Source organism: Tachyglossus aculeatus, chromosome X2 (genome assembly GCF_015852505.1).
Source record: "Tachyglossus aculeatus isolate mTacAcu1 chromosome X2, mTacAcu1.pri, whole genome shotgun sequence".
Classification (NCBI taxonomy): Eukaryota; Metazoa; Chordata; class Mammalia; order Monotremata; family Tachyglossidae; genus Tachyglossus; species Tachyglossus aculeatus.
Window position 1 is genome coordinate 9854107 of NC_052100.1, and position 23391 is coordinate 9877497.

The window sequence follows — 23391 nt, forward strand, 5'->3', positions numbered from 1 at the left end:
TACAGATATGTACATAACTGCTTTGGGGCTGGGAGGGGGGATGAATAAAGGGAGCAAGTCAGGGTGATGCCAGAAACAGTGATCAAAAGGTTTATAAAAACAATATCAGTCTATGAGTCATTTGGGGATGGATGGGGAGGGGGACAATTAAAGCTAACTTTAAACTGCACTTCATAATCACTGACCCCCGCCCCCTCTCTCTTTCCCATCTCCCTCCCCAGGAGCGCTACTGGTGAAGCCTGGCACGATATTATGCTCTCCTGCCTAAGTGGGAAGCCCTGTGATGAAAATTCAGGCATCAAGGAAGCAGAATGTGGGAATGAGTTTGCCTATTTTTATTTTGTCTCCTTCATTTTCCTCTGTTCCTTCCTGGTGAGTCTGAGGCACCGAGCCTCAACTTGCCTCCCATTTTACCAGCCTCATTCCCACCTGCAGGTTGATTTTTATGTTGATTTATGGTTGATCGGGGGCTCCCAAGGGGCTAAATAAAAGTCAGGACTTATAAAAATAGGCCCAAGACCCACCCTCTGGGGAGCTTATGGACATTTGAAAGAAAGTCAGACAACTATTCTACTGTTCTGGCCTGACGGTCTGCTGAGGGGAGTTTCAAAGTCCTGATGGAAGGCAGAGGAGCAGTGGGAGGGGTAAAAGGGATTTGGGATAGAGGTTACCAAAGTCACTTGCCTGTGCAAAGCTACCTAGAAGATCCATTTTGAAAGAAGAGAGCAAGGTGGCTTGGCTCTGCCAAGAATTCTGCAGTGGCCCAGGGTAGGTGTGTGGGGAGATGGGGGAGAAAAGAGAGAAGCCCAAGGCAAAAGCAGGGGAGACCAACAGCACCAAGGAAAAGACTAGAATGACAGAAGCGGAAAGAGAGCCTGGATCTACCTGAAGTAGGATCCCCTTGGTTCTGGGCTCTCATTTGCCCACTGGGCCCTCTCTGAGTCCCTCCCTGTTCCACTGCAGATGCTAAACCTCTTTGTGGCCGTCATCATGGATAATTTTGAGTACCTCACCCGAGACTCGTCCATCCTGGGACCCCATCACTTGGATGAGTATGTGCGTGTCTGGGCTGAATACGACCCTGCGGCTTGGTAAGAACTTGTCCACCCTCGCTCCCCTCTTTCCGCTTTCTTTCCCAAGCACAAGAGAGAAGTCTGGGGTGTGACACTCAGCAATCCCCTTGGCCCCTTGGAGGAGATTTATTTTTGGAGAGCTCAGTGACCTGAAGGTGGGAGGCTGGGATGCTTTGATCTGGTGGGCTAAGATGGAAGTTTCGCTGATAGACCCATGGTGGGGATTCACGGGCTCTACCGCCAGGGAAGAGAGAGGGTGTTCTCCAACGGTTGAAAAGGAGTAGATGCCCACCTGGTCTGTTCTCCGCCTACTGTGTCACCTTGGACAAGTCACCTCATAGCCCTGTCAACCTCCCCCTCTGGGAAAGGGGGAGAAGACTGTGTCTAACCTAATTAATTTGTACCTGCCCCAGTGCTTAGAACAGTATCTGACACATAGTAAGCACTTAACAAATACCATTTAAAAAAAAAGTTTGCCTGCTGCCAAGGGCCTGAGCAGGTTGCCATCCAAATTTATCAGTGATGTTTACTGAGCACCTCCCGAGTAACAAGCACTGTACTAAGCTCTTGGTAACGTAAAACAGAAGCAGGGCCTACATTCCCTGCCCTCAAAGAGCTAATGCTCCATTTGTGGTAACTGAAGAGCCAGGAAGTGAGACTGGATTCTAATTGGGAGGGCCGTGTCTTATCAGTAGGCTTAGCTCAGAGGCGTTGTGTGTGTCAGGTCTGAGGAGCCAGTAGAAATGTTTGATGGGGAAATATGCGGGGATGGCAGAGAGATGCAGGGGATTGTCAAAATCAACCAATCGGTGGTATCTATTGAACACTTCCTGAGTGTCAAGCACTGTACTAAGCGCTTGGTCTGAGAGTACAATACAATACAGTTGGTAGATACGTTCCCTACCCACAAGGAGCTCACAGTCTAAAGGGGGTGACAGACAGACAGTTGATGAAACCTAAAGCGCAGAGATAGCAGGGGCAGAGATTCCCAAGAGGGTTAGCCATATGTACTCCCAGAAATAAAAAGGGAATCGCCATTGCTTTGACCTGGAGTTTGAGCTGGTTATTGATCTGCCCTGGACTCACAAGGGTGGTCTTTGACTAGTTGACTGATGCATCTTTTTATTTGATTCACATTTCTTAGGCATCCCCTAGGGATTATGTTACTACTTTTTCTTTTAATGGTATGTGTTAAGCACTTACTGTGTGCCAGGCACTGTACAAAGCACTGGGGTAGATACAAGCTACTCGGGTTGAACACAGTCCCTGGTTCCACATGGGGCTCACTGTCTTAATCCCCATTTTACATATGAGGTAACTGAGGCACAGAGAAGTTAAGTGACTTGCCCAAGGACACACGGCTGACAAATGGCAGAGCCGAGATTAGAACCCAGGTCCTTCCTGACTCCCAGGCCCATCTCTATCCATTGGGCCATGCTGCTTCACTTCACTCCGACTCAATTTCCTCCAGAGTTGCCAACCACCCATAAATTCAAAGACAGCCTATAAAAACAGGCTCAGATCAGGTGTATCCATAAAGCCCATAAAAGCATCTGGCTGTCCAAAAATACCACACTAGGTAGTGGCAAGAGGAATCCCAGGGGTGTTGTTGCCCCCAGCTGCCCCAGCCAATTTAAAATGGCAGGTACCCAAGATTGATTTTTGCAAAGGGTTTTTCCTTTAGTCCGTCTGCCTGTTCCCAGGTGAACAGCCGCCATTCTTCTGCCACCCAACACCTGCTCTCCTCCCCTTTGGATCTGTTGAGCAAAGAATTTGAAAGTCAGTCATTTGTACTCATACTCTTTGTAAAAATCATTCTCAGCACTGTCAAGCCTGGTTTCCGTATCTCTCGGTGGTCCAAAATGCCTAAAGATCCTCAGATGAAGAGAGCTGGTTCTTAATATCCCTCTCTGACTTTGGTGACACCATCAGCCCAATTCTGACTTGGTCTCAGAGCCCAGAATGTCCCCCAGTCCTCCAGTCCCAAATCTGAAGCCTCATCCTTTCATGTGTGTCAACTGTCTGTGTTTTTGAACCAGCAAGTGTCCCAGAAAATGACTCTTCTCCCCACCCCCCTTTTTTTCTTAATGGCATATAGTTAAGCACTTACTATGAGCCAGGCATTGTATCAGGTGCTGGGGTAAATGCAAATTCAGCAGATTGGACATTGTCTTTATCCCACATGGGGCTCACAATCTTAATCCCCATTTTACAGATGAGGCACAGTGAAGTTAAGTGACTTGCCTGAAGTCACACAGCAGGCAAATAGCAGAGCCAGGACTAGAACCCAAGCCCTTCTGATTCCCTGGCCCATGCTCTATCCACTAGGCCTCGCTGCTTCTCTTCCTTTAGCCCATCGACTCTCGTGACTGAAATTTCTGCCCCTGGCCAAAGTGATTCCCTCACAGACTTCCCCTCCTCACTGGTTCTCCTCATCATAGGAAACTCCATGTCGCAGACTGCAAACAAGAGCTTTCTCTGTGAGGTACTGCCACGCCAGCATTCCCGTCCCTGGCCCCTGAAGCCACAATGGCTTTAGTACTGACAAATTCTCCTCACCGAAAATGATTTCTGAGTTTGGGAGCCTTCAGTTTTCCTGTGAATTTTGTTCCGTCTCAAATCTTAACCTCTGAAACTGTGTGCTTTGCCACTGAAACCATGGGGCAGCTGGGCCAGAAGTTACCTGGTTCTGCTACTCAGAAACATGGGCCTCTGAAATTCCTCCTCGTTCTCTCTGCCCCTCACCCTTCTCTGATTTTCACCCATGGACCTACATAAATCTTGCCAGTGGAAAGAAATGTACTTGGACTTTTGCCGACCATTAACTTTTCCTTTTTTAATTTTAGGTTATTGCAATTGGATTCTGCCAAACCTCTTTTCTAATAATCATTAAGTGTCCCTGGGGAGGACGTTGTTAGTTATTGTCCAGTGGGCAATGGGGGCATATTCCCCAGTGTATCCTATCACAGTGACTCAGTATATGCACCAGGGTGGGTGCCTGACATGCCATGGTGGATGCCCTTATTTCTGGGCAAACCCTAGAGGTTTAACCTCTACCTGGTCTCATAGTGAATGTGGTCCCTGGCCACACAATTTGACCTCCCAGACCTCGTCTTGAAACAAACTGCCACTAGGCATACTAACACTGGTTAATTAATGTGTATGAGTGTGTGTGTGTGTTTGTATAAGTGTGTTTTGGGAGCAGGGTGGGGTGGGGGGCAATGTCATATTGGTGAACATCAAATGCAAAAAGAAAACCCTGCTCCCTCTCCACCCCACCCTTTTATTAATAATGATAATAATAACCGTGCTATTTGTTAAGCGCTTCTGTGTGCAGTTGTGTTTTACTTAGTTCTTTTTAAGCCAGTAAAAGATGACCAGCCAGTACAGGTAAATCAAATTACAGTTATTGCTGCCAGCACTTCAGTGTGTCAGAGAGTTGTCTTGTGATGTCTTTGTACTGTGCGTGAGTGTGTGTGTGTGTGTGTGTGTGTCTTATTTTGCCCTTAGTGTCTGCACTAATACCCATGTATTCTTCTTACAGCGGTCGAATTCATTATAAGGATATGTACAGTTTATTGCGTGTTATATCTCCCCCTCTCGGCTTAGGCAAGAAATGCCCACATAGGGTTGCTTGCAAGGTTTGACTTCCACTAAAACCTGCTAGCATCAACGGAATGAATGTGCTTTTGGTTCTTTAATATATATATTTCATATATATATATCTATCTATCTATATATCTTGCATTTTTAAATTAGTAAATTCTTAGCAAACAGAATGCATAAGATAATGCAGTCACCTAGACTACAAAGCATGGAGCATATATCTTGGTTATCTTCAACCATTTCTGCTTGCTGTTAGCTGAAGCTGGGCATAGTAGGGTCTGAACCACACCCAAAAACCAAGTCACATTAATTTTGATTTTCATTTGGGGAGGATCGAAACTGCATTGACACCTCCACCATTTACTCCCGTTTCCTTTCCCATCTACCCTTTGACATGTCCTGCCCTCTTCTCCAAGACCCTTCTCCTCCTCCATTCAGTCCCCTTGGGAGTTCACCCTCCTTCAAACAGTTTATCCAACAATAGCTCTCTGTGCGGAAAAAATATAAAAAAGCCTCCAGGTTCCTAGAAAAGAATTTCAAATTCCATAGCCTCCCCAACAAATCAATCAGCATGAGTCAAAAGTGAACATGACTTTTCTCTTTCTCTCTCTCTCTCTGCTGACGAGCAGCGAAGTAACTTTTTTATTATTTTTTCTTCCATTTTTTCTTCTCTCTTTTCAATTTATTTAAAATATATATTTTGTTCTATGCATCTCTCTCTTTCTATTTTTTCTTGCTTTTTTCGGCTCGTGTGTTTTTCTCTCTCTTTTTTCCTTCTCTTTTTTTTCTTTTTTCTTTTTTTTTTTTTTTTTTTTTTTTTGTTTGTGCCAGGGGCCGCATGGCTTACCCGGACATGTATGAGATGCTCAGACACATGTCTCCGCCCCTGGGTTTGGGGAAGAAGTGTCCAGCCCGAGTTGCTTATAAGGTAGACTAAATTTGGAAAAAAAAAAGGGAAAAAATTATTTTTTTTTATGCTGACAAAAAAACCCAATTTCTTTTTATAGCTCTACTTACTTTTTTTCCTCAAGCAAAATAATAAGAGTAGTAATTCTAATAATAATAAGTAAACAGTACAGTGTGTCCGTTTTCTTCCGTTAGTGTTGCGTGTTTCAGAGACTCCATTATGGCCAGTAGTTTGTGGGGAGGGGGGTGCTCAAAGAGTAATCTCTCAGCTGGCCACCAAAGGATGATCACTAGTCCCCTTGCCTCTTCTCTCAACCAGACTCATTTTTACGAACCACCCACCACCAAACCCAAACCACCTCCCTTTCAGCCTTTCCTCTTGGTAGACTGCCCTGCCACCCACAAGGAGCCAGCCCCCCAAGCTGAAGAAACCGAGTGGTATTGGGATAGATCTGAGAGAGTAAGGGATAGAGAAGGGAGTGAGGCACTACTCTGGCTTCCTAGGGTGGTCAGAGGCGTCAGTCAGGTGAAGGAGAGACTCCCCGGGCAGTCCTCAAATTGCAAATGGAGTCTGTTTCATTGAGGAATCCGTGACGGGGGCTTAGGGAGAGGTTGGGGAAAGAAGGCACTGCCTCTCGAATGCTCCCCAAATTCAAGTTGGCACACAAAGCGTGGGGAAACCTGTTTATCCCTCCAGAGATAACTATGGCTCTGCCTCAGTGTTCCCAGGAAGGGCCCTAGAAAGACTTGGAAAGAAAAGCAGTCTCTCATCATTGGCTTGAAGTTGCCAGCCAAACCATCCCAGTGAGCCACCTTGAATTTAAATCTAGTTAACCGGGCAAGGGAAAGAGGAGACCTCAGCCCCTGGAGATGGGAACTGGAAGCTCTGAAGGTTCACATGCAGGACAGAGATTGGAGCTTGCCCGTCTGCCTCCTCCGAGAGCTCCCTCTGGCAGTTGCACACAGTGAGCTGGCCTAGACTCTCAGAGTCGGCCCTGTTTCCCGGGTGAACGTCTGAATTTGTTTTGTTGTTGTTCCAGAACCGAAGTGCAATAGTTTTGGCCGCAGTGCCTTAAAGGAGCTGCAGCCAAGACACCAGGACCTCCTCTAAAGGCTTCCTCCACACTGTGGTTCTGCAAGTCGGCTCTCAGAGGGAGAGCCCAGGAAGGCACTTAAGAGCATGAGCAGGCCCCATGCATGCTGAAACTTATGATTGGGTGACCCAAGAGCTAGAGCCCAGGATAGGAAAGCCTCAATGCCATGGCTGCCCCAGCCAATGAGTTCAGGAGCGCTCTCGGGAAAGCCCCGTGAGGTGAAGAGCTGGGGCTTCGCAGGTGGCTTGCAAGGCTTTCTAAACCCTAGATGGTCCCAAGAATTCCTGCCTTTCCAATGGCAGATGGGCCTCTTCTTAAAATCAGCCACAAATGTAATAAAACTCCAAGTACTTAAAAGAACCCCAAAAGCCCCCCAAAACCTTCTGCACTGAAACAGAACCACTACTGTACTAACCTCTCCCCCTCTTCACACCCCCAGCTCCCACCACCCGACCAGTGCCCCTCCCATCCCCTTTTCTGTCAATGCAGTTCTAACCCATCTCAACTCCTCTCCACTGCCTTCCTCAATCATCCTTCTCTCTTTCTCTGGTTCTCACCACACCATCAGTTTCTCCTCTTCTTCTTCTTCTCCTCCCTTCCTAATTTTTGCTTGACAGGGAAAACTACCCTACCAGCAAATTTGACCTTTTGGGTTTGGCAAGTTACAACCTATAATTCTTCTTTTCCATAATTCAGTCGCCTCGCTCTGGTTCTCTTGTCTCACTGGTTTTTTTGGTGTTTTTCTGTCTCTCATCTTTGATTCTCTTCCTCTGTTTGTCTCTTCCTCTCAGGGTCTGTGTCTGTCTCTCTTTCCCTCTGTCGGCAGCATCCAGTCTGTGTTTCTCCACAATCCAGTGGGCTGTGCTCATTGTGTGGTGTGCTTATCCCATAGTCTGGTTCTCATATCACAGTGGACCACACGTCTATTTTCAGGCATCAGCTTGGTGTCGATCCCTAAGCTCAGTTCCTTCTGCAGTTCGGTGAGAGTGATGTGAGGTGGAAATGGATGGGCCATTCAAGGATTGGAGTTCTCTGGAGGGGGCCTCCACCAGATCCATAAAACAGGCACCAGCATAGTACAGACACCCCCTTGTCGGAACAGTGCCCGGAATTCCAAGGCCCATTCTCCCCTCCATTCCGTCCTTTGGCTGACACCTCCCTCATGGCTTTCATGTTCTGGATCCCCCAGATCCAGTTTTAGGGGGCAGGGAGGGAGTCAGCCATGGACAACTCCCCAAACACTGGAAGAGATGAATAAGAACCTCTCCTATCCCAAAGGCCTCTTGCTACCTTAGGAGTTATTTTCCCCCCAGGCCAATCAAAAGCAGTTACCTGCATTAATGGGATATTTCCCAAAATCCAGCCAATCTGCCCTTCTGGGAAAATTGTAGCAGGTTTTACTCTTAAGGGGAGTTGGGTAAAGGCAGAGTTCCTAGTGGATTCACTCAGACCTTGCCCCAACCAGGTTTCATAAGAAATGAAACAAGCCCAAAAGCTAATGTTCCCTTTCTTACAAGCCCCCCAGGGAGACCAGAAGGGCCCTAGAAAACAGTTTCAGAGTGTATCCTGAGCCTTGCTCGCCTCTCTTGGCCTTCATGCCTCCATCCGGTCTGCCAGGCGACTGTAGTCCACTCTCGTTCATTCCCCTTTTCTCCTTCCCCAGCCTTTCCCTACTCCATTGTCCTGGGGCTTAGATCGACAACTTCTGCTGTCCAGAAAATTTGTTGGGACTCCCACAGAGTTCCCCCCTTATTCGTCCATCTGCTTTTACACCCTCCCATCTCTCTCTCTGCTTCCCATCTCTATGATCTGGTCCTCCTAGAGCTAGCAGAGAACTAAATCCCTTTCTCCCCCAACCACCACCTAAACCCACCACTCAGAAACAGCAACCTGGTCTGCGTTTTTCTATCAAGACCAGTTTTTCTGGACAGTGGGATTGTAAAATACCTCAGGACCGTTGTTCACTATTTTATGCCCTTCCCCTCTGTCTTTCTCTCTTGGGCTTTGTGTTCTCGATTTTTTGATTGGTCCACCCATCTCCCTTGTCTTTCTGTTTCCCCACCCACCCACCCCAACCCCACCCTAAGTGTGCTGCCGGTGGCAGCAGGCTCCGTGTCTTAATATCCCGGTGATCACCAACTCCCTGATGCCATTTCCATGTAGTCTGCAGCCTAATGTAGCTGATGTCTGAACACAGCCATCCTTCCAGTACCACTCCAGTCACCCAGCCTGTGCCCAAGGAATGACACTTATGGAGGAGATTTCTTGTGTCTTTCAAGTAGTAGGGAGCATCCCCATTGCACTGAGAGCAGAAATCTGGAGCTATCACTTAATACTAATCTCTACGGGAGCTATGAATGAGTCTCGAGTTTTCATGTGAATGCTTTCCTGTATGTGTATGCTTCGTCTTGTGGAAGCTCTGTGGTACGGCATGCTTCACGCTCCTTGCATGGCATCGACCCCTGCCCCAGGTTGCGCTGTCTGCCAAGCACTTTTCAGCAGAACGGGGTTTGTGGAGTCTGTGCAAGTTGGATGGAATCGGCACCTCCCGTGGCATCCACATACTCTGAGCTTTCTTTTCCTTTGCGTACACTGAGTGCACCTGCTGTCTTGGAATGTAGCTGTGTTTGTTCCTGACTCTTTTTCCATGGCGGGGGTGGCGGGGGTTGACCAGAAATGAGCCGTCTGGGCAGAACTCTGGGGGAGCGGCAGGAGGGAGGCGAGACTCACTGAGCCCGAGAGCTGGCATTTTAGAATGAAAACTGGACGGAGTCATTGGGGGAGGGGGAAATGAGCAGGCTGGGAAAGCCCGGGGCTCCCATTTTTCTGGGCAGGAGGATGCGGGGATCCCCTGAAATGAATCAAGCCCTGATGGAGGGGGGCGGGGAGAGGAGCCCGGGAGCCAGGTGCAAACGATGGGAAGACGGCAGCACAGAGAGGCGGTCTGAGCCTCACGAGAAGGATCCGGGAGGAGATAGGGTCCCAGATGCCCTGGGGGCTTGTGGCCAAGAGCCAGAAGCCTGGGCAGGGAGGGGCCAGTTGGTCATGGGCTCATTCCCACTCCACAAGCCTCCCCTCTGGGCACGCTGATCCTCGGCGTGTGGCCAGGGCGAGTGGGTTCCTTGGCTGCTCAGATATGGCCCGGGAACATGGGAAAATGAAGCTTCTGCAGCTTCCGAGAACATTTTCAGCAAGGGCAACGCTAGGGGGAGTTTGCTTCTCCTCCTCCTCCCGGAGACGATGGGGGCCAGTTCAGTCTCAGAGTTCTCCCCACCACGGCTCTTTCCTTTGAAAGCGCATTCTGGATGGAGTTGGTAGGTTGGGGAGGGGAGGCTTTGGGGGTGAGGGAGAGAGGGAAGGGGCTGGGAATGTGTGGATGAGAGAGGGAGGACAGTAGAATGACTGGCTTCTGATTGGATCTCTGCAGAGGCTCCTACGCATGGATTTGCCCGTGGCAGATGACAACACCGTCCATTTCAACTCCACCCTCATGGCTTTGATTAGGACAGCCCTAGACATTAAAATTGCCAAAGGTAAGAGGGGGTTAGCTGGAAGTGTGGGGAGCCTTCAAAAGGCAAGAGGGCTGGTTTGCCTGGTCATTAGAGTGGCCCTGGGGAAGAGAGCCCAACAAATGCAGTTTACGTGGTGGAAGTGGATCTGCATTTTCAGTGGGCCACCCTTGTGTTGGGAGCGAGGTCCAAAGTGGCCAAATGGAAGTCCATGGCCTCTCTAGTCCATCAACCAACCCACCAGTGGGATTTATGGAGCATTTGCTTAGCGTGTGCTGTCTTAGCTTTTCTCGCACGTACACGGGTGCCAGGAGGCACTTCCAGTATTGGTGGTGAGTTAGAGCGGAAATTTCGCAAGCGCTGTCTTGCGGGGGCGATAGCAGCTGAGCAGAGCCGTCCGGTGCCATTGAGTCTTCTCTCTTCCCACTGTGTTGCAGGAGGGGCCGACAAGCAGCAGATGGATGCAGAGCTACGGAAGGAAATGATGGCCATTTGGCCTAACCTCTCCCAGAAGACTCTGGACCTCTTAGTTACTCCCCACAAATGTAAGACCGGAAGGCACAGACCAAGTCTAAAGGAACCCTCTCTACACCCCAGTCCTGTCTCTTCCCCTCCTCACTCAGTTCAGATCTCCCCGAGGCTTCAGAGGCAGGGTCGTGTTCGATCGGAAGCAAGGGAAAGAGTGAGGCCAAAGGTAGATCCATGTAAGGCTAAGAAGAAAGCAGCAGGGAAACATTTGAAGCCAAGGGTGAAGGGGGGTTGATTGGCAGTCTGACAGAAACGATTAGGGTAGACTGCCGAGCTAGACGTTAGGGGTCTGGATTTGATTGCTGGTGCCATTCCTGATCGAAGTGGTTGGGTTGCTTTCTCTTCAATGGCAGTTTCCCTTTCTGTAAATGGGGAGAAAAGCCCCTGCCTGGGATACTAGGAGAAAGACCAGGAGAGACTGGATATAATAGCTTTGGAGGTCCTGGGAGAAAGGAGGAGCAGCATGGCCTATCGGATAGAGCACGGGCCTGGGAGTCAGAAGGACCTGGGTTCTAATCCCAGCTCCACCACTTGTCTGCTGTGTGACCTTGGGCAAGTCGTATCACTTCTCTGGGTCTCAGTTACCTCATCTGTATAATGGGAATGAAGCCTGCGAGCCCCATGTTGGACAGGGACTGTATCCCTACCTGATCAGCTTGCCACTACCCCTGCGCTTAGTAGAGTGCCTGGCACATGATAAATGCTGAACAAATGCCATAAAAAAGATAGCGATATTTCTGGAATCAGTTGCAGTGCTGAGAAAATGGGATGGAGTTGGAAAGGAGGACTGAGGTGAACAACAGAAGAAAATAGGCAGAGCTGGAAATACCACCTAGGTTCTGGAAATGACTTCTGATTTTGAAGCCTGTTGGGGGTGAATTAAAGTGCCACCTCTCTAGGAGGACAGGTGGATCGTACTCCCTCTTGGAAGGCTCAGTAGACCATTCACTCTTATCCCGCTACTGGATGAAAGCTGGCCCCCTGCCAATTGCTTGAAGGAAGCCACGGTGTCCCATCACCTCTGCCCCAGGCACCTGACTCCTTTTCTATGCCTCTCTCCCTCCTGCAGCAACCGACCTGACAGTGGGGAAGATTTACGCTGCCATGATGATCATGGAGTATTACCGACAGAGCAAGGCAAAGAAATTGCAGGCTCTCCGGGAGGAGCAGGTACTCCGTGTCGGTGAAGACGGGGCTGGCTACCCATCCCCGCTGATGGATCAACCTAGGGAAGCATAGTGAGGCAGGGCCGGCTAGCCCTGTCAAAGTCCGTCTGAACCACAGGGCTCCCACCCGGTCGCTGCCAAAGATCAAACCCAGCATCTAGAGCAAGAGTTCTCTGGGGTGACCATTTTTTACCATCGAGAAGTCCTTCCATGGGCGAAACCCATTCCCTCTGAGTGCAGTTGCAATCCGTGTCCTCCTCTTTGGCCTGTCATAAACACACAGAGGGAGGCCATATAGTTCCTCTGAGGGTTTCTGTACCCAAGGAAATGTTTTCAGTCCTTGGCTTCCGCTTGTGGATTCTCTGCCCTGTCTACTCGGGGGCATTCATGACCCCGGTACACCCATGCAGGGGTGGGAAGAGGTGCGGCGGGGGGAGGAAATGGGGAGGAATAACGGGACATGATGGGGAGGGAAGCGGTGGCAGACTCCTGGCAATTCTGGAACACTATGGATGCCTTTAATGTCCAGGCTGCAACTCTCTTGTTGAACCAAAGCACAAGCGTGCTTCAGACAGCCAGAATGGGATGGATGGAGTTTGTTCCTTCTCCACAGCTCCAGAGGGCTTATTGCTGCCCCCTCTGGAGCCCAAACAGAACAATCAGGTTCACCATATGCCTAGTGGAGATGAGGAACAGCAGGCTCCTTCCTCCTTATGGGATTTTTTTTCCGTCGGCTGAAAGACTAGCTTTTTCTCTCCTTCAGGAAAATGAATTCCAATTCCCTTCATCTTTTCTCACAAAACTCATTTTCCACTCCCTGCGAGGTTCTTGTCAGACCTTCGCAAGTTCATCTACCCCCTTCCCAAAATGGACAGCCCCCAACCCTACACACAGTAGAGGAAAGGAAGGTTTCACGACCCTTCCTTGCAATTATGAGGGCTGGGACCCTGGCCGCTAATCAAGTTAATAATAATGGCATTTATTAAGCGCTTACTATGTGCAAAGCACTGTTCTAAGCACTGGTTAGAGGTAGGGTTGATTGATGTTCCTTTCGGAGGTCTCAGAAGAAGTTACCACCCTCTCCCTCCCCCAACCTCCAATGGCAGAACTTGCATCGAAAAGCAGCATGGCCTAGTAGATAGAGCCCGGGCTTGGGAGTTAGAGGGCCCAGATTCTAATCTTGTCTCTGCCCCTTCCCTGCTGGGTGACCTTGGGCAACTCACTTCACTTCTGGGCCTCCTCAGTTTCCTTATCTTTAAAATGGGGGTGAAATATCTGTTATCCCTCCCTCATAGACTATGCACCCCAGGTGGGATAAGGGCTGTGTGTCCTACCCGATTATCTTGTGTCAACCCCCCACATGATGAGCACTTACCAAATACCACAATTATTATTGAGACCCAGGGAAGACCGAAAGGCCTTGATACCCATGAAGACTCCTGGGTCTCCTCAGGCATTACAAAGAGGCCAGAGTTGAGGTTGAGGGTTGCCCATCTCTTAAGCAGAAGGCAGCTAGGAGTAGTGATGCAGGTCTGAACCCTTGGTCTAAACTTGAGCTTCCCTGACCTTTCCGATGCAGGCAGCATGGGTTTGCTCAGTACAGGCTTTTGTCTGCCCCTGGCTCCATCTGTCCCATCCTCAGAGAACACACTGGACTTTTCCAAGCCTTGTCTAGGGACAGGCCAAGGATGGTGTTCTCTAGGCCCTGATTCCTGTCATGCTTTCGGAATTCACTTCCCACATATCCTGTTTTACAGTCATTCCCAAACAGTTGAATTCAAACTGGGCTGTACTAAAAGAATTGAACCTTTCTCTCTTGAGTAGAGTCTCAATGGCATCTGAAAGGAATTTTCAGATGTTTTCCTCTAAAACTTCTCTACTGAGCAAAAGAGGATGCTGGATTCTAGTCTCAGTTCTGCCTGTGATTCATCCTGAGGCCTTAAGCCACTCACTAAGCCTAATTTGAGTCTCAATTTCATCACCCCTGATGAGGGGCAATGAAATCCTGGCCCTCCTTGTTGGGTCATTGGGGAAAAATAGCTGCTAAAACCACTGGCCTTGCCTTTTGCAAATGTGAGGTTCCCGTATTCAATCTGAGGCGTTTTGCCTACATCACAGACATTTATGCACACCCTACCCGGATCTTCTGTCTCCTGCAGAACCGCACCCCATTAATGTTTCAGCGAATGGAACCTCCGTCCCCAACCCAGGAGGGTGACTTGGGACCGAACTCTCTCCCGTCATCTCAGCTGGACCAAGGAGGAGGCCTGTAAGTACTTCCCCTTGTCTTGCTCAGTGTGGAATTTCTGACCTTCGTTCTGGGAATTCATTGAATGCCTCCTGGGCACAGAGTACTGAACTAGGCACTGGGGGAGTATATGAGTAGAAGCAAACTGTGCCCTGCCCTTGAGGAATTTTCAATTGAATGATTTCTGCTGATTTGCAGAAATAATGCCGTCATCAGTGGCCCCTTTCCTGTACCCAGATTTACTTCCTAGCCAGAGCCAGTTTTAAGGGTGGGCGGTGGCCTGGAGCTCTTTATTTTAAGGGGTCTCCCAGTTGGGGAAAAAAAATCCAGTGCAGGACCTCCAAAAGTAAAGTCCTGGGCTATGGGCAGGATAGTTAAGGAGTGCAGAACCACTGCACTGACAGTACTCTCCCAAGCATGTAGTAAGCGCTCAGTGAACTCTATGATTGATTGGGCTACAGGCCAGTTGCCTAAAAATCCCAATCTCCAGCACCTATTCCCAACCCTATCCCCTAAACCTAACTCTTGCCCTCTCCCTGGCCCTGTTTCTCGCCCAGACAAAACGTTGTGGCAAGTCCAGCTTTTATTCTGGGAAATATCAGCAATTGGGCTTTAGGGGTTGGTCTGAAGGCCAGTTGTCACTCTCTTTCCTAGCACTCTTTAGAACAGTGCTTGGCACATAATAAACGCTTAACAAATACCATCATTATTATTAAACTCGAGAAGCAGAAATCCTAGAAATGGCATTGCCATTTGGTTTTACTCTTGCATTCAGAATGACTCACGAAGGAGGCTTGAAGGAGAGCCCATCCTGGGTCACCCAGCGAGCCCAGGAGATGTTTCAGAAGACGGGAACCTGGAGTCCTGAGCGGGGCCGCCCTGAGGATGTTCCTGACAGCCGGCCCAACTCTCAGGTGCCTGTTCCTCTCTTCTGCTCCTCTTCTCTCTTCTCCCTTCTTTTGGTGCTCACTTTTCATTTTGCTCATCTCTTAGATAATTCCTACTTCTCTGGGGTTTCCTATTCTTTGTCAGTCGCCTCCTCTTTCCCTCTCCCCTCCTCTTCCCCCCCTCTTTCTTTTACCCCCCTCATCCTCCCTCTTCCCCCCTCTCTCTTCACCCCTCTTTCTCTCTCTGGTTTCCTCCCTCCTCTGAAAGGAGGACAGAAGGTTCGTTTGGGCCCAGACTGCTGTATGTCTGGAGCTTCTGGGAGAGTTTCATTCAGGGATGTCTGCCTGGGCATGGAAGGGCTCGTGCCCAGGCAGTGACCTCCCCCAGAAAAGCACTTCTTGCGAGGCAGCAGGGAGCGCTGACGTCACTGCCTCTTTAGATTTCCAGCAGGGCTAACAGATTGGGAATGAAAATCTGGAATTAAGTCTCCTGATTTTGGTATACTCTGTCGTGCTAAAGAGTCTGCACTGGGGCTGCCGTTGGGACTCACCTTGGCAGAGCCCCAACACGGCTCTTTCCGGGTTGGTCTAGCCCAATCCGGCTGAGCGTGGGCTTGCAAGGGCATTTTGGTAAAGGATTAGGGACCCTGAGAATTTCCATGCATCTTGACTTTAAATGGTAAAGGACGAATGCTGTGCTAAACAATACGGGGACTTTAGGGACCCAAAATCACACTGCTCCACTCCTCAAAAGGCCAAGGGTGAATGGACCGGTGGGATTTCTGGGGAATCACTCGTCGTTATCCTGGAACAAATTTTCCGGGAATGTACCCGGCTTCCACCGGTCTTGCAGTTGCCCGAGAGCCCAGCTTTAGCCCTCTCCTCCACTAATACCAATAGTCAGGGCTGCAAATGTGGCCCCTACCATTATTTTGTCCCTCTCTATGCTTTCTCCCCCTCCTTTCCCTTCCCCTCCCTTTTATTCTTTCTCTCTATTCCTTCTCCTCTTCCTCTCTCCAAAGCCCCTTCCTCCTTTCCTTTCCCCCTTCTCTTCTCCCCCGAGTTCCCCTTTCTCTTCCTCTCCCTCCCTCTCTTTGACTCGTCCCCCCTTTGTACCTCTCATACCGCTTACCCCATCAAGGCCCCTCTGCTCCAGCCTGGCTCCCTCCCCTAAAGCCCAAAGGCCCCTTGGCTCTGCCCTGACCCCCTGATCATAGGCTTGGGACCCTGCTATTTATTCCCCATGGTAACTGCTCTGAGGGGTCCTCTGCACTGTCAGCACTTCATTCATGATTGAGACTGATGTGAGTGTGAATGTGAGTGTCTCCACACAGAAGGTTAATCTGATTGGCCATTTCCTGAGGGGTTCCTTCTGTTCCTGGCTCTAAACCAGTTAGTCACTTTCCAGCTGTGGCCTTTGCAAACGAAATTCACTCAGTTGTTATCTGACCTGACTCCCTCCCATTCCAGGGCCCCTTGGGGCGGCAGGGGGAGGATCCTGATGGAACTGGGTACCCCAACCCGAGGACCCGCATTTAAGGGGCCCAGAGCTTCTCCATCACCCTTGGGGACCCCGGATCTAGAGCTGGTCCAGGCAAAAGCAAACTCCCCAAGTAGTAATTGCCGGTTCCCCAGGTCGAACCCAGAGCAGGCCTCGAACCCCAGGGCAGCCCTGGGGAGCTCTTAGCTACCTACCCCCAACCTGATTCATCAGGGTGTCGGCTTGAAGAAGACCGTGTTTCATGGTTTCTGACACTGGACCTCTAACCTCTCTGGGGGTTCCTTTGTGTCCTCGTAGGTGCTCCTGATTTTTTTGTATGCACTTGTGTTGCCAGGTGTGCCTCGATGAGCACCTCTGAGCCTCTCTGTGATGCCAGGTTGTATGTGTGAATGTGTGGGTGCAAATTCAGCTCCAGGAACCTCAGTACTTCACAATTCTTAAGCATCCCGGCACTTGAGTCTCCTCCCCCTTTTTACTTACCTCAGAGAAGGGGGAGCTAGGCCCCTCAGCTTGACCCAAGAATGCCAGCTCCCCAGTACCCTGGCACTTCAGTCTCCTCCTCAACTTCTGCTTACTTAGATGGAGAGACAAAAGCTGCCCATCCATGCCTGGGCCTGGGCATCCATGCCTCCTGCCTGGCTGCTCTATTCCCCCACCCTGCTATAGTGTGAGAGCGCCCTCTTCTGGACGCTCTTTGTTTCTATTTCAGCCTGTCCCTGGCCCCGGGCAGCAAGGCAGTATCTGGGGCAGCCCTCATCTCTGGGGGCTGGAGAAACTCCTCCTGGGATTCCCTCCCAGATCTGTCTGGAGGCTCCTCTCTCCTCATGAGATCCAGCTCTGGGCTCTCACTGGCCCCCGTTGACCCAGCCAGGTGACTGACCCTTCCTTCTAAACTCCCTAATAAGGAGTCGGGCACCCCCGGCACACCCACACACAGTGGAGGTGATAGTCTTACATCAGCTGGGGCAGCTTTGGTCATAAGACTAGGGCACTGGTAAGGACCAACAATTAGAACCCCTAATGTAGATCAGGCTTTCTAGGCCCAAGCCCAGCCTCCTTCCTACTTTCCACAAGTCTGTTCTGTAGTTTCCCCCACCCGTAACAGATGGGATTACCCCACCCAAGGGCCCTCAAGGACTCTGAAGAGTGATGATTCATCATCATCATCAATCGTATTTATTGAGCGCTTACTATGTGCAGAGCACTGTACTAAGCACTTGGGAAGTACAAATTGGCAACATATAGAGACAGTCCCTACCCAACAGTGGGCTGACAGTCTAAAAATGTATCCCTTCTACCTTAACCTCATGCAGTCCGTGGAGATGAGAGAGATGGGGAAAGACGGCTACTCCGACAGTGATCACTACCTCCCGATGGAAGGACAAGGCCGAGCGGCTTCCATGCCTCGTCTCCCTGCTGAAAACCAGGTGAGGGGCTTTTTTCTGAACTTCCTAGGATCTCCAGAGTGGGAGGAGGTCAGAGTTGCTTCTCACTATTCTCAGCTCCTCTGTCCCAGAGAGACCAGATGGCATTTACAGGACCCAGCTCTACCCCTGCACAAACCCAGCCATCCCCAGGGGAGAATGATTAATCCATGGGAGTCGTTGGGGATTTATTCTAGTAAAGTGGATTTTTTTTTTGTTCCTCTTTGGGCGTGAGGTGGAGGGGGTGGTATTTATTTTAGTGACTTGTGTCAGATTACTTGGTAGAAGCTGTCTGTTCTATATGCTTTCGATTGCTACAGAGTTTTCCAACTAATCCCAGGGAAGGTGATCCACCAACAGAAATAAAATCAGCTCATTACTTGGCCAAACGGTAGCCACGTTTGGATAAAGCAAAGAACAGTTAAAGAAGAAATGTATGCTGCTGACGTGTCTAGGACTGATTCCAAACAAAGGGAGAGTATTAGAGAGAGCCATGAAGCCATGTGCCTCTGTTATCCTGGATGGTATTTGTCAGGGAAAATTTCTAATTTCCTCCCAATTTTTCAGTGGCCATAGGCTCCCACTGTTAGGATTTACCTGAGAGCTGGGTGTTCCTTCTGCACGGAAACCTTTCGAGCTCTCTACTGGTGTCATCAAGTTAGGAAGTCATCTCCCCAAAAACCCCTCAACCCCTGGCTAAAACATTGTTACCTGGGAAACTTTCAATCTGCAATAGCACGGTTCCAAGGGATTCTCTCCCTGGGTGTCAGCCTGACAGCTTTCCCCTCCTTTCTAAAATACAGTGGTATTTGAGCCCTGCCTGTATGGCTGAGTCAGACCCACCTCTCCAAAACCTGGCCAGTATCAAACTGTGTTCAGGTGATCCCCTTTGACTTCCCCTCGCCTCCCCGTTCAACCCCAAGGCTACTGCAGAATGGCACTTGCTGCACTGTTCTCTGAACAGCCAGGCAGGCTTGTGGACTCTGCTGGGACTCTGTTAGCCAAAGGAGCAGGGGAGGATTGGGATCTCTTCCAGCCCCACCCTGGGCCCAGAGTCTATAGTCTTTTGGCCAGAGCTGGAACTAGAAGTGGACTCTGAAAATCCAGCCTGGGCTCAACTTCTAAGTGGAAGCAATCTAAAAGTGCTTTCCGCAAAGTAGAAGGGCTCCTGGCCTCCTCTGGATAATAATATCCCGGGGCCTGGGAGGGAACTTGGTACAGCCGTCCATCCTTTCGACCAGGCCACCACAGTGGGATGAGAGGGAAGAGAAAATGGGAGGATCCAGAAAGGTGATTGTCCAAAAGCCTCCAAAAGAATCTTCTTAGAACGTGGTCTTGGACAACAGTTGCCCAGATCCCTGTTCTGGCTTTGAGAAAGCTGCCTCGGGGCTTAGCAAGAACTGGGTTTTCAGATTCCTGGGTCCTGTGGGTGGTTTCATGACTGACCCAGGATATCCACTACTCTTTGGGTACCTCTCCTTTGTCAGGGCAAAACCCATGTTCAAAATCCTTTGACTCCAGGGGCTATGGAAAGACCTAACATTACCGCATGCTGCCACCTCTCTTCCTCCCTCCCTTCTTCTCACCAAAGAAATCCTTAGAACAAAGCAGTGACAGGGTAGTAATAATAATAATAATTAATAATGTTATCTGTTAAGCGCTCACTATGTGCCAGGCACTGTTCTAAGCGCTGAGGTAGATACAAGATAGTCGGGTTGGACACAGCTCCTGCCCCACATTGGGCTCACAGTCTTAATCCCCAGTTTCCAGATGAGGGAACTGAGGCCCAGAGAAGTTAAGTGACTTGCCCAAGGTCACACAGCAGACAAGTGGTGGAGCCGATATTAGACCCCATGACCTTCTGACTCCCAGGACTGTGGCTCTATCCACTAGACAATGCTGCTTCTCTAAGGGGGCAGTTCTGAGAAATAGCATCACCAAAGGCAAATGGCGAACTTCAAGTGAAACCAGGACTGAGGCAGAAGTTTTTCTAGAAATAAAATCACATGAGAGAAAGGGAGGAAATATTGTTATCTCTAGCCTTTTCTCAGGATTTCCCCTGGCTGGAGCTGGTGCCCAACTTTGCCTTTATTCGCACATTGTGGAGCTAGGATAATTGTGGTAACTGAACAAATGGAAAAGAGTAGTGGCTAAGTCTGAGTCCCATGAGAACTTACTTTGCCCCCAGCTTCATAGTTCAGAGTTTCTGATTTTACATAAAAGCGTGGACTCAGAGTTCGTATGAGAGTTTCGACAGAACATGGGCTTGTTACTCCAAGAAGGAGGAATTCCCAAATGAACCTGTAAATTGCTCCCTACTTGCATCCCTTGTGAGGGGGCTTGTGGGGTGGGGGGCGCACGGGCTTGGGAATTTTTCTGAAGGGAACCTGTCAGGGATAAGAAACTAATCCAGAGGCACTTGTTATCTGAACAAAGGCCAGTGATTAAGTGACTGATTTTATCTGGCTTCACATGAGCTTCCTGTGTCGGCATGAGCATGCTTGTAGCAGCGTCCTGGTCTGAAGCCTAGCTGCTTTGGTGTGCCTAAGACAGCATGTCCCCAGTGAGGTGGGTCCTGGCAGAATCTTCCCAAGCATGTCGAAAGTTGAGGCTATCTTCAGCATGCCTGGGAGTGGAGCGTCATTTACCTGTATAATCTCCATTCAAGTAAAGTTAGGAGCAGGGGCCAGAGAAAAGGGGTGTGTGTGTGTGTGTGTGTGTGTGTGTGTGTGTGTGCGCGCGCGCGTGCACGCGTGCTGGGCGGGGAGGGTTGTATGCATGTATGCAGGTGTATTTGCCAGCTTTAGAGATCGGAACCTGGTCGTCTTTAATGAGCTACCAGATTTCCCCAGTCATATTTAGGAACAATAAGGTGTGCCAGGGCTCTGACTTCACAGCAGTGGCAATCAAGTATCCTGCGAGTCAGGGCTATGTCAAACTCTTCCCCTCACCGCCCCCCCCAATCTAACAAGAACATGGACTCCAAGAGATGGAACTTTTTGAACTCCACCTGCCAGAGCATTGCCCAAGCCTGGAAAATTCCAATTTGATCTATGCATTGAGCTCGGCAAAACTCAAAACCAACTGGAGTCGACTGGGGGCAGAGGCTCGTTCTGGAGAAAGGGTGGAAAGATGTCTGTTCCTTGAAGACAAGAGGGCGCTTTGGTTTTCACATGTCCAACGTTCTGAGCAGCTTGATATTTACCAGTTGACTAGAAGAAAAGGGAGAAGACGCGAAGGAACAAAAAAATCTGCTCAAGGCTACACTGTTACCACCTGTTCTGCTGCAAACACCTTTCAGAGCACCCTTTTGGTAACCCATGGCACCTCCTCAGTCAGCTGTGCTGGAAGATAGCCCAATCTTACAGTCTGTTCCTTGTACAAATTGTATTAAGGAGGAGCTGGCTTCGGAGGCTGGTGGTTTGGCTGAGTCCCAAGGAGCTTGAGATTCCTGTCGCTACTACTCAAAGGTACCGAGGGATCCGGGCTGGGCAGCTTAAAGACGTCTCGGCCCTACTTCAAGCCTTCCCAGCGGGCCACTTTGTCTTTGAGTTACAAAACTCACTTGACATTATGACTTTCTCTTCTCCCAAGGACACCTCCTCTGGGTGTGCCCAGGGTCCTGTGCCCTTGAATGCCGCAGCATCTGGCTGCCTCCTTACCTGCTTCCCCCTCCCATCATAACGCTGAATCATCTCACCTTGACATGTGACAACAAGGGGCGGCCCTGTAATGCACTGATGGAGAAAGAGTCACAGGAAGGGGTCAGAATTCAGACTCCATTATGTACCTAAATAAGCAAGGATCTCCCGTAGAAGCTCTTGCTGACCCAATCCCTCAGTTGAATCAAACCCATTTTCACTTTTCCTAGTTGGTGGGAACTGAATTATCCGGGGAGGGAAGAAGAGGTGCTCAGCAGCAGCATGTTGGAGCCCTATATTGCCCTAGCAAACCCCACAGCCCCTAATCCTCCAAGTGATGTTCAAGGGATAATGAAACCGCAGAATGTGGTGCCAACTAAGAGGCCTTGTGGAAGAGAAAGAGGGAGGTTGAAGCAAAGACGGAATTTGCAAGCAAAAGGGCATCAGTTCTACTTCTGGCTCGAGAAGCATCCAAACCTCCCAGTTCCAGGAAGAAAACCCTCGCCATGCCAATATTGCCCATCATCCCTAGGCTCTTCCACATGCCCTGAGTTGCCAGCAGCCTCCCACTGGTTGTTCCAGGAAGGGCAGGAGCCCACTGCTAGCCCAACGGGAAGAGAATTGCTCAGTTCTGGTGCCAGTGGCATAGGCTCTCCGCATCCTTTCCTGGAGCTGGGCTAGAGGGGCCACCTTTAAGCCCCAAAGCCCTATTCAAGCTGGACAATAAAAAGCCTAGCAGAAGGAATTCCGTTTCTCCTTGTCAGAGTCGAGCTCCCCAAGACACAGCAGCCCAAATTCAGCCACTGAAAGGGAAGCTGGACATGAAACCAGAACACTCCTGACCTCCCTGGGCCACTCCGCTGCCCGACTCTGACCTCCAGATCCAAATCCATCACCAAGTACGGGCTCCTGTGATGGGCCAGTTAGAGCAAGACCAAGAAGGCCCATGCTCCTCAGTTTCCCCTCAACAGCCCCAGAAGCCGAAAATCCCCCCTCAGCAGTCATCTGTGGGAAACTTGTGGAGTCTGGCTGATGACATCCCCTACGAGAAGACCATTCCTGCCGTCTGAAGGGGGAGGATGCCTCCTCTGCCAAACCCCAGACAGCCACCTTTCCAGAGTCAGCCTGGCTCCCGCGAGACAACCCCTGCAGCTGGGAGCGACCCGATCTGAAGAGGCTGATTTGGGGAGGGAGAGGGCGTTCCTCACGCCACCTTCGTATGATCGTCCCAGCTGCAGCCTGGGTCTGGGGGGAAGAAGGGACTGGTTCGCCGCTTGCACCCGATTCCGACCTTGTTGGCGGCTGTGGCAGCAGAATGTGCTCAGTCACGGCTGGAGGGGGCAGGGGTCTGACAAGGCTCTGCTTCACCCATGGCTCGTCCCTATCTTTACGTCGGTGGCCATCAGAGTCTCTCGAAATGCAGTTTCCAGGGTTCGGGACTCAGTGCTTACACTGCAGGGGTGGTGGGAGATTGTGCCATTAACCGCGGGTGCCCCTTTTGGCAGAAACCAATGCCGCTTTGGAGATGAGGATGGGGGCAAACCCCCCATTAGCAACACACAATGCTGCGGCTTACAGCGCCACCCAGAGCCTGGGGGCCAAGCTTGTTGGGCCTGGGATTTTTTTTTTTTCTTTTGCATGAGGCAGAAAGTGTGGCCGGAGCGCAGAGGGGCTGCTCCTACATGTGTTGCTTTCATTGTCCGCCGCTCATGTCCATTGGTCTGCTTTGTTTCCGGTCTGTCTGTGTTCTCATCTGGTCCCATTTCTTCTAATCTAGATCCCTGTGTAGAAAGAAAGGTTTTTATTCT

General features: G+C 50.1%; 2 protein-coding genes across 2 annotated transcripts in view; one reads left to right on the top strand and one right to left on the bottom strand.

Moving 5' to 3' along the window:
• The window catches only part of CACNA1A (calcium voltage-gated channel subunit alpha1 A), a 191293-nt gene that overhangs the window by 158216 nt on the left and 9686 nt on the right, over nucleotides 1-23391 (top strand). Inside the window, 9 exon segments of the mRNA XM_038771461.1 lie at nucleotides 222-372; nucleotides 964-1091; nucleotides 5511-5607; nucleotides 10107-10212; nucleotides 10626-10733; nucleotides 11786-11886; nucleotides 14042-14151; nucleotides 14906-15044; nucleotides 17832-17945. Coding sequence (XP_038627389.1) covers nucleotides 222-372; nucleotides 964-1091; nucleotides 5511-5607; nucleotides 10107-10212; nucleotides 10626-10733; nucleotides 11786-11886; nucleotides 14042-14151; nucleotides 14906-15044; nucleotides 17832-17945 — 1054 coding nt within the window.
• IER2 (immediate early response 2) overlaps nucleotides 19795-23391 on the bottom strand; it is a 67272-nt gene continuing 63675 nt past the window's right edge. Inside the window, exon 4 of the transcript XR_005457233.1 lies at nucleotides 19795-23364. The gene's annotated coding sequence lies outside the window, so the exon portion shown is untranslated. The remainder of the gene's footprint in view (nucleotides 23365-23391) is intronic.